At 32.5% G+C, this 11,050-nt stretch overlaps 1 protein-coding gene across 1 annotated transcript; it reads right to left on the minus strand.

The window, feature by feature from the left end:
• Window positions 1–3,538: 3,538 nt before the first annotated feature.
• On the minus strand, window positions 3,539–5,707 carry LOC120078143 (bax inhibitor 1-like). Its single transcript, XM_039032364.2, has 6 exons — window positions 5,456–5,707; window positions 5,020–5,163; window positions 4,785–4,876; window positions 4,283–4,469; window positions 4,017–4,172; window positions 3,539–3,895 (listed from the first exon to the last, which is right to left on the minus strand). The coding sequence occupies exons 1-6, from the start codon at window positions 5,570–5,572 to the stop codon at window positions 3,845–3,847; spliced, it is 747 nt and encodes a 248-aa protein (XP_038888292.1). The 5' UTR covers window positions 5,573–5,707; the 3' UTR covers window positions 3,539–3,844.
• Between the last annotated feature and the right edge of the window lie 5,343 nt (window positions 5,708–11,050).

An 11,050-nucleotide genomic window follows, 5' to 3' on the forward strand; every position in this document is an offset into this window, starting at 1 on the left:
TCTGGCTTCTTACTTAATCAAGCAAAATATGTAGATGATTTGTTGCATAAGTTAGAACTCACATATTTCAAAACTACTGCTACGCCATGTACTCTGGGCAAAAGACTGTCTGCTAATGAAGGTACCTTACTACAAGATCCATTTACTTATCGTAGTACTATAGGAGCTCTTCAATACTTAACACACACAAGGCCTGACATAGCATATATAGTCAATCAGCTCAGCTAATTCCTCAAAGCTCCCACAGATGCTCATTGGCAGGCCACAAAGAAAGTCCTCCGTTACATCAGTGGCACTAAACATTTTGGAATACTTTTTCAACCTGGAAATGATCTTGATGTCTCTGCCTTTTTCGATGTTGATTGGGCATCAAATATCGATGACAGAAAGTCCGTAGCTGCTTATTATGTGTTTATTGGAAACAATCTTATCTCTTGGTCGTCAAAGAAACAAATGGCGGTAGCTCGATCAAGCACTGAGTCAGAATACAGAGCTCTTGCACATGCATCTTCAGAAGTCATATGGTTATAGCAGCTTCTTGATGAAATGCAAATGAAGTCTTCTAACAGGCCGATTTTATGGTGTGACAATATAAGTGCAGGAGCCCTCGTAGCAAATCCAGTCTTTCATGCCCGAACAAAACATATAAAGATAGATGTACACTTTGTGAGAGATCAAGTACTCAAGGGTAATCTTGAGGTTCGATATGTGCCAACCACTGATCAGTTAGCCTATTGCTTAACAAAGTCTTTGTCCCATTCACAATTCTTTTGTTTACGATCCAAACTCGAAGTTATTGAACTTCCCTTGAGTTTGAGGGGGGATGTTAGAGACAGTGATAGAGTGGACCAAGTCAAGAGGTCAACTGATGCCACGTCAACATAGTCATGCCAAGTCACCAGTCCCGGTCATGGATAAGGAAGTACAAATAGTCTTTAGTTGTTATGATTTCCATAACAAACTATATTCCCTCATTATTTTCTAATTGGCCATTTCAAATATTTGTTGATTTTGTTATTATATTAGTTATAATTCACTATTCTTGGACAACCCTAATTTAGGGATCCTCTGTGTATAAATTGGCAAGTTTCTGCCTCATTAATGATATAGAAAAATACAGTCGAGCTATACCCGAGCTATACCCGAGCTATACCCTCTCCTACAAAAATTTTGCTAATTAAAACTTTGATTTTAATGGCACTGCTGAGAAAAGCAACGACTTAAAACTCAGCAACGACTTAAAACAGCTAAAGCATGGAGCTTCCTCAAATTAGGAATAAGAGAACATGAAGAATTTAACGAAATTGAAAATGAAGGACTGCAAATGAAGATTCAAGATAAAGGACACTTGAGAGAAGGGAAAGGAACATTTTGGAAGTTGATGCCTACCAGCCATTAGAGGATGCTTAACAGAGATTGAGGAAGGTGGAAATGGAAGGAGGAGATGGAAAAACACATAATTTTTGTACAAATGAAAATTACTACTTTGACTCAAGAATTCTCTCTTCTCGTTTCTCACTACTCGCTCCTTCTATCCTTCCGGTTATCTGTCTTAAAAAATCTTTTTGCTTCTCACTTCTCACACTCTTGTTTCCAAAAAAAAATGAAGATTTAGTCAAAGAAGAATCAAGGAATCGATTGAGAAAGAAAATTCGAAGAATTGATTCAAGAAAAAGTTGCAAATTAAAGAAGAATCGAAGAAAAATTGCATATTAAAGAAGAATCGAAGGATCGATTGAAGGAAAAGCTACTAATTGAAGAAGAAGAATCAAAAAATTAATTAAATTAAAACAAGAGCAAATTAGATTCTTTTTTTAAAAAAAGGAAAAAAAAGTTATAAATTGAAGAAGGAAGAAGGCTACACTTGGAGTTAAAGTGATAATTTCACATGGTATTGACATAAGATTACTTTTCAAATTTGAGGCTAATTTTCATTTGGACTCACAATTTTCTCAGAGAAAAACCCTATCCTCAAATAATAATATAAAAACAATATATTTTGCCAACTCATTAAAATTTTCTCGTCGCCATAGTCCAATCGATAAGTTAACTGTCACACCATTTTTTTCTTAAATCAACTAAGGACAAAATGAGTACAGAACCCATTTAAAATTATTTCTCAAATGTCAAAGACTAAAGTTTTTTGTTTTGTTTTTTTTGAACTTTATGGACTAAATAGGCATTAAACTTAAAGCTCAAAAACAAAAAATGTATATTATTATTGAGAGTTGTCAAGCCCAAAGGGTACATGAGAGAGTATAGGAAAGAATGCATACTAACAAGAAAATATTAGTTCTTTGGGTTTTAGATAGACCAGCCAAACTAGTAAATACATATGTAATTGAAAAATAAATAAATTGAGGTCGAACTGACACCCTACAACCTCAAGTGTCATGAACATCCTTGACATCACTTGCAATCACACACGACTATAGATATGTTTAAAAAAATAAATAAATTTATATATAGTTCCATTCAACTCATCCCATAGGAGGGTAAATGATCTCAAAAGAAGAGATCTGACGTTATCTTTTTTAGTGTTTAGCCCAATTTATTCACTCTTTATACTAGCTTAGACATCAAAATATAGTAAGCTTAACACCAGACCCTTATGCAGGACAATACCCACAATACAAACCCAAGATGAACAAAATCCAAATGCCAATATATATTTTTAAACAAATTACAATATTAATTGCAATTACACCCTTATAACAATTAAACCCTCAAGTCTCCACAAGTGTTAAAATTAAACCATCAATTTACCGTATATAAACTTTTAAACCCCAAATGATAAAATTTGATTCCTCAAATTGATCGTATAAAACCATATAAGTTTGAAGATCTAATTTTAACCCTATAAAAATTTTGATGGCTAAATATTTATCATTAAAAGTTTGGAGAGATAATTACTATTAATATAGTATATTGAAAAATATTCTTACAATTTGTTTTTTTATATTTAAAGAGTATTCAATTTAACCTTTTCGAGTGATCAATTTTAAAAATAAATCTTTTTTTAAAAGATAAAATATTCAACCACTCCAAATAAATATAGAAACACATTCAGTGTAATTTGGATTATGGTGATTGTAACCTATTTTTTCAGTGGACCTTATTATTCTTTGAAATAGAAAAAAAAGACCAAAAAGTAAAACCAACCCATGCCACTTGTCACACAACCATTCTTTCAAGAATGGCTTCTATTTATAGAAAGAAAGACCAACAAGAGAATGTTAAAGTTCCATGTAGTTCTATCTACATACCTTTTGGTATGTTTTTAACTTTTACCCTGTCCCATTACAATCTAATTGAACTAAATTTAGGTCTAAAATGTTGTTTGTTTGACCCATATTCGAACAGAGTTGATAAATAATCTTTTGCTCATATCACAAACCATTTGTCAATACTTTTCTTAGGAGTAACAAATACGAGTAAGAGCAAGAACAAGAAGAATAGATGCTCATATTGAATTAGTTAAACACGAGTGCGAGAGTGGAGGAGGAGTGCAAAGCAAGTAAAAAGTTCTACAACTCTATTTTCAAAACCCGAGTCATTCATGATCATCCAAATAAAAATTGCAAGAAACAAAGAATCCGCTCGGAGGAAAAGTCTTACTAGGTTACACGAGGAAAATTATAAAAACAAACAGAAAGACCGCATTTTATTTCTGCTCAGCCCCAAACAAGCTAGCAGTCTTTTACGAGTACTAGGAAAATTACAACACATTACACAACTCTACTACAATTTACAAAATATACAGGACAATGAAGGTTTGAAGTTTGCTTGTTTTGGATCGCTGCATTCGAGATAAGAGGAAAATCAAACGTTAATTCCACCGCATTTAGTCCCTCCTCTTCTTTTTCTTCTCATTCTTCTCTACGGAGTTCCTTACCTGCACAATTATAAAACAATCATCATTTAGTACTGGAATCTCAATTGACTTGAACTAAGTAGGAAACAGCCACTAGAAACAACGAAGACCAACTTTGATTCTCAGTTGTCGGACAACTCACCATTATAACGAGGAGTCGGACAAAAACACCAATGAAATCAGTGAAAAGAGTCAGCGCATGCTTCACATAGTCCATATCACCAAGATGTGCCCTCTCAATTATTTCTTGAGTATCAACCACCATGTAGCCCACAAAGAGCAAAAGCCCAAAGTACAACTACAAAAGCAACAAAAGAAACAAATAAATAAATTGAAGTCGAGCTGCACAAGGTGGGTATCTACTTTCCAATTCATGACAAAGTTGAATCATTTAATTTATATACATACCTCAAACTTGAAGAGGGCAGTAGAACCACCGAATATAGAGGAAGCGAAATGCAACCAGAGTAACATGGATAATCCAGAAGAAAGTAAGCCACCCAAGTAAAGGTATTCTCTGCGTCTTGCCAACATGGCTGCTATTGAGAAACAACCAAATGCTACTGCAGTTCCCACAAAGGCACTGACCAGAACACTGCAAACAACAGCATTTATAAATCTCAATGTAATAGAAAGAATCAACAATCATCATTCCTTGAGCACAACTTTCAAACACCATACAAAATAGTATGGATAAAATAGTATCATATCAATCCTTTAACACTCTCCCTCACTTATGGACTTACAAAGGACCTCCTACATTGGTACCATCCTAAAAACAATTCAAGCCAATTACAGGAACCAAGAGCTAGATGATCATATTACAAAGCTACTACCGCTTGATAAAAGACAGAATAACAACTATTAATTTTTTTAAAAAGAAAAAAAAAATCATAGCGACACGACTTACCTGGGGTCAATATCAATAGCTAAACCAATCAAAGGACCAATTGAAGCTCCTTCAAGAAGAGAAGCCATCATTAAAATAGGAACCCTCTTTTTCTGAAGACAAATCACAAGCCATAAAACAAAAATATCAACTTTAAGAACGAAAAATAAACAAACAGAGAAAGCATAGACATATGATTCATAAACATACATCAGGAAAAAAGAGAGAGAGAGAGAGAGAAGTTAAAGAAACGTACCTCTTCATAAGGAGGAGTGGCCATTAGCCATGCGATGCATCCAATACCTGCAAGTGTCGTGAGAATCCCACCAATGTTCCAAAGGATATGCAGATAAGCTCCAGCAGCAGATGCAACTAAAGCACAACCCAAAGTAAGGTAAACCTGCAGATTCGCAAAAAACGAAATACAGAAAGAAAATTCACATATCAATATAAGAATCGAAGAGACAACACTGCGAATCATCAACATCCGATGAAGAGAACATAATATTACAGAATTTTTCAACGCTAAATTGCAAATTCATCAAGTTCATTTTGTTTAAACTCATTTGCACAATAACAATAACTACCAAGTCCACGAGAAGCGTAAATAGAGGAATTCAAAACCCTAGTTTAGAACCATCGCTTCTATGGGAATAGATTGGATGAAAGAGAGAAAGGATAGAGGAACCGACCTGGTGGAGATGAGACTGAACGGCCGGCGAAATCTGCCGGAAATTCTTGAGAGAATCATAACTCCAACGGTTTCTGGAACTTGGTTGAGAATCGAAGAAAGATGAAAATGCATCCATTTTGATTGCTTTGAAGACTTACAGAGCAAGTACAGACGATGAGGACGAACCGAATGAACAAAATTCGAATTTCGTTGAAGAAATTTATAGCAATGCAAATAAGTTTCCAGATCATTCGTAATCACCATTTTGCCCCTGTTCTTTCAACTAATTTACAATAAATGGGTATTCTATTATTGGTATTTAATTCTAAATTTTACATAAATTGAATATTGTTTTCAGAACCTTGTGGATTCATCTAGATTAGTCAAGGATATATATATTCGATAAATTCACTCTAATTTTAGGACGAAATATGAGCACCCTAAGAAACTGTTCGTATAATTAATTTCTTTAAATTTTTATCCATTTAATATTATTGTTTTTTTTTTTTTTTTTTTTAAAAAAAAAAAAATTTGAACCGTTACTATGGTGAAATAACAAACCAATCTTTATAATGATAATTAAATAGAAAAAAAAACTTTTTTTATCCATAAAAACTTCGGTTTAATTTTTATTTGACTTTTAGGTTTTAAAATTATTTTTATCTTTGAGTTTTAACTTTAATTTTTATTTGGTTCCTAAATTTCAATATTTTCCATTTTTAGAGATTTTATTGTCATTGTATTTGACATTAAAATTTATTTAATTAATCTAAAATAATTATGATGTGAATATTTTAATTTAATTATAATAGTAATTAATTTTCATATTTTAAATTAGTTAATAGACGATAACACAAATGAATAAAAATGAGTATTTAGTGAAAAATCAAGGTTAAAAGTGTAAATCTTAAAACTCTATGAATTAAATTGAAAAAAAAATTCAAAACTCAAGTGTTAATTATGACATTTTGAAACCTAGCTAGGTACCGAATAAAAAATAAACTCAAAATTCAGGAATAAAAGTATAATATTTTTAAATTTAAGGACTAATGGAAAAATAGACACAAAATCTAGGGACTAAAAATATATCTTATCTACTTAAATTATATGCTCGAATAGACTTTTATCTATTAATTGTATTTATGTCACATTATGAAATTTATTTATATTTTAAAAAAACAACAAAGTTGATTTATTTTAAGTACATGAATATTAAATGATGGGTTGAAAATTCTCAATGAATATATTGGCCAATTATAATGAGTGAAAAAGTTAATGATTTTTTAGTATGATAATGGTGAGGATTAAGGGTGCACACAGGTTAAGTTGGGTCGAGTTAGAGGTTTTTTTGGACCAATTCGTCGATTCTATATAAGGGGCCAACCCATCTCAACCGAAATATTTTTAGGTTGGGTCGGGTTAGGTCATCAGGTATGTAGAAAGAGGCTGAAATGTGTGATGATGAACGATGGATGAAGTCTAATGAACGGTGGATGTCGAAATCGAATGAAGCTTGACATGTGTGAGTTGTGACCATGAAATGTGAAATGAGATTGTTAGAATAAGGGATTGTCAAAATGAAGCTTGGAATCCTTGATAGCAGTATCCATAATGAATCCTACATCGATGAAGTTGTGGACGAAGCCACGACCTAGGTTTATCGTTTAAGGAAGCTGTGATCGCGAGAATGTGAGATGAATCCATGGACCGTCATGAAGATGAAGTTAAAGACTGAAACATCGAAGTGGAGGACTAAAGGCTATCAACCGTGAGATAAAAGATTGCGTGAGGCGAATTTGAGAGATTCCAGTAGCTAGGCGAGAGCTGAAGAAACAAAAACGTAGGTTAAATGGTTATCATTTTCAAGACTTTTTGGGTCGGGTCTGGTCACCCCGATGAGGAAAAAAAACTAAACCTAAAAAATATTTTTAGAAAAATTCCAACCCAACCCAACTAAAAAAAAAAAAAAAAAACTTTACAATTGATATACAATTGATTTATTATTTTTATAGTATATCACCAATATTTTACAAGTATAGACATCTTAACTAGTGATATACATATATTAATGATATAATAGAAAATTTATGTTTACTGGACGTTTTTTATTCTTCAAGTTTTTTTTTTTAAAAAAACACACTCTTCAAGCTTTTTATGACTAATAATGAACTCATGCCATGCACGTGAAAATGTCAAAGTTTTAATTTAAAGTTTTAAAATGGTACTTAATTATTTTTTTTTAAAAAAAACTTCAATTTAAAAGAAAAGTGAATTTAGAAAAACAAATTAATAAAAAGAAAAACATTAGTAGAGGGAAGAATGTGTATTGGAAAGTTGTTGAAATAAAATATCCATTTTGCATGTTGTCCCATATTATATAAAGGGGATGCATCAAATTATCTGAACAAAACAAATGTACACAAAGTTGGACGATTACTTTTTCTTTTATTAATTTCATTTGGCAAACAAAACTAACAAATATTAATATAACATTTTAGAAAAGTTGTATAAATTCCCCTTTGTCTGTCTTCTTTATCACCTACTCCTTCCTTTCTCCAATTTTCATATGTTGTTATTCTTCTTCAATTGGTTAGTTCTATATTAATTTCTTCAACATATTTGCTTTATTTAGTAGGCTGGTAACTTTTATAAAACTTACTCTCCATTTAAAAATTTTGTCAGAGGTGAATATTAATTTGTTGTTTTCTATCTTATCAACAAAATAAGAATGATAGGGAGTCTTATCTTATCTTATCAACAAAAGATAAAAATTCTTGTTGAAAGAGAGTCTCACACTTAGGGGAGCCTAAGTAAGGGTTATTTGGGTTGAAAAAATTTACAACCCGAACAATTAGGTTGGGTCTAAAAATTCTTTCAACCCAAGCCAAGCCAAGCCAACCCATGAACACCCCTAGTTGAAGCAATATTAATAACTTTATTAACCTCAGAAACACAAAAGATGCCAACATAAGCATTATCAACAACAGACATGACATTCCATATAACATTCTCAAAAAAGCAAGATCAACAGTTTCTTGGGAATCAAAGATAGTAGCAACAAAAGCAGTAAATTTATTTTCATCAACAATCAGAGACATATCATTGACAATATTTTCAGAGGAGACAACAGGCATATGGTTAACATTTTTAATGCTTCTAGTTGGAATAACAGATTCAACAATAATATTAAGAGACACAATGACTTTACCCAGAGATTCAGCAAGAGAGCCATTATCAATAACCCATCATACAACATACAAGGCTCAACAAATGTCTCAACAACCACAATATTATCCATCATAGTTTCAATAGAAGTAACATGGTCAATATATTCACATAATTAATCTCAATACTTCCAATGACAAGCTTTGTGTGGCAACAATATGAATAATACAAGTTAACACAAAAATTTTGGCAGGAACAATTTTATCAATAATAGAGGAAATAAGCAGATTGACATTCTCAACAATGGGTTCAATAGGTGTAATAATCAAAACATCAGACAACTCAGCATGATCAATAATAGACAGATTCTATCATAGTGTCATCAATATTAGTAATAATTCGATCACCATTCTTAACTTTAGTTTCCAGTAAACACAAGCAAGTAAAGAGAAGTCAAATTTCTAGATATATCAATAGAAAAATCAGATTTAGCAGTAGATATGTATCTTCAAAATTCTTAGTGCAAGCAGATGCATATGACATCCATAGACACATATTTGTGAACTCAATGACATGACTTATGAGGTATTTCATTGTTAGGACAACCCATTTTACATCATGCCTTTCCTTCTTAGTTTTATCATGTACAATAGGCTCATCATTGAAAGAGAAATAAAGACCTTGCACTTGAACACCATAGGTATTGACTCTTGATGAAAAACGACCTTCTTGAAACCCTTTTTCTTCTTTACTGATCTATTAACCATTTTACTTTCAGAAGTCTGAGTATCTTGACAAGAATTCACCCTGACAATAAAAAGTAGAATATGCACAATTAGGGGCAAACCAAACACAAAATTGACAATCTCAGTATATTTTAGAATAACAATTGAGATTTTCCTACTTAAAAAAGCTAACTTGACCCACTCTTTGACTTTCTTTGATCAAATATATATATCTTTAGTTGCTATAAGAAAGTTATGCAAAAATATAAGGTTCTTCTGAGAAATTCAAATTGAATAACCTCCACAAATTCCATCTGTTTATTCCGAGATCTCAAAAAGTAAGTAAGTTGTTTGACCAAACTCATTTCAAGCTCAGTTTGCATGTGTTGAACAGAATACTCCACCATCTTCTAAGGTATCCTTCTGAAAGCTATGTCATCACCGTAAATTTGAAAAACAACCAACTTTCCTTCTGACTTCTTGAAAAACAGAACATGCTGCTTCAGTTCGTACTCATGATGCACTCGACTGTTAGTGGAATATCCCAGAAATATATTGTAATCACTACTTGGAACCCATTTTTGTCTCAAGGCACAATTAGCCAGAATATAACTCGTGCCACCAAAAGGATGAAAATATTTAACATTATTAGAATTATTAGAATTCTTTTCCCTCTATATTTCAACAGTTGGGCACACACACCTTGACTCAAGAGAAAGGCGATTTGAAACATGACAACTAGTACATTGCATCATATCAAGAGTTGTCTCTTTAAGAGTACTAGTTTTGAACTTGACTATTCCACTTTTCTAGGGAGAGACCACAACTTCATTGTGCTTAGAATTGTTAAAAACTTGATTAACAGCATCAGAAGTCCACAAGTAACAATTATTAGATGAGTGCGTACCTGACATAACTATCACATTGTCTTTATTGGTCATCAAATATTTATCTTTTGAGAAGCTTACAGCAAGAACCTGATCACATGGCTGACTTATGCTGATTAAGTTTTCTATTAACCCTTCTACAAGAATGACATCCTCCAGTGCTGGAAGACTAGTGTGCAATAGTTGTCCTTTTTCCAGTACTTTTCCTTTTGCTCCATCTCCAAAAATAACATGATCAAAATTGCATGGCTGCATGTTAATGACAAATAAATTTCCACCAGTCATTTGATGAGACCATTTGTTCTCAAAGTATCGGTCTTCTTTTGTTGAGGAATGAAGAGAGGTGAACGACATTTGACATCGAGACTCAGAGAAAAAGATCTAAACTTCTTAACTCTCCATTCAAAATTATTTCTATGTACTGCTTTGACAAGATTGACAACCATTCAGGTCTTTCTAGAGTAATTCCAGGAAAGTAAATGACTCATTCTTTCAACAAATGAAATCATTGAGAATGAATGTGTCCTGTCTTTTAACAATAATGACAAATCCATCTTTGTTTCTCATTGCAACTTCGAGTGGATGTTGACACATCCTTTATTAAAGACAAAGGAACTGATATCGAAGAGTCTTGGGCTGGAACAAAATGATTTAACAAAGATGATTCACCTTTATAGAATCGCTTACCCTGTTGCTTGAACCTAATGCCATGTATATCATAAACACTCTTGCTAGAGGACAAAATCATGTTAAGAACATTAATGCTTGAGTTCATCATACAAACAAACTTTGACATCGATTCAAGTTCAACTCTTTCTTCAGCTTGAAAATAGTGCT

Source organism: Benincasa hispida, chromosome 5 (assembly GCF_027475165.1).
Source record: "Benincasa hispida cultivar pf3 chromosome 5, pf3_genome.v1.1, whole genome shotgun sequence".
Lineage (NCBI taxonomy): Eukaryota > Viridiplantae > Streptophyta > Magnoliopsida > Cucurbitales > Cucurbitaceae > Benincasa > Benincasa hispida.

What these genes read in the sequence shown, in the direction of transcription:
- LOC120078143 (XM_039032364.2), bottom strand. Translation starts at nt 5,572, where the DNA reads ATGGATGCATTTTCATCTTTCTTCGATTCTCAACCAAGTTCCAGAAAC. An exon ending in CCACTCCTCCTTATGAAGAG is followed by an intron (nt 4,877 to 5,019) that starts GTACGTTTCTTT and finishes ATTTGTCTTCAG; the next exon opens with AAAAAGAGGGTTCCTATTTT. An exon ending in GCTATTGATATTGACCCCAG is followed by an intron (nt 4,470 to 4,784) that starts GTAAGTCGTGTC and finishes TGTTGTTTGCAG; the next exon opens with TGTTCTGGTCAGTGCCTTTG.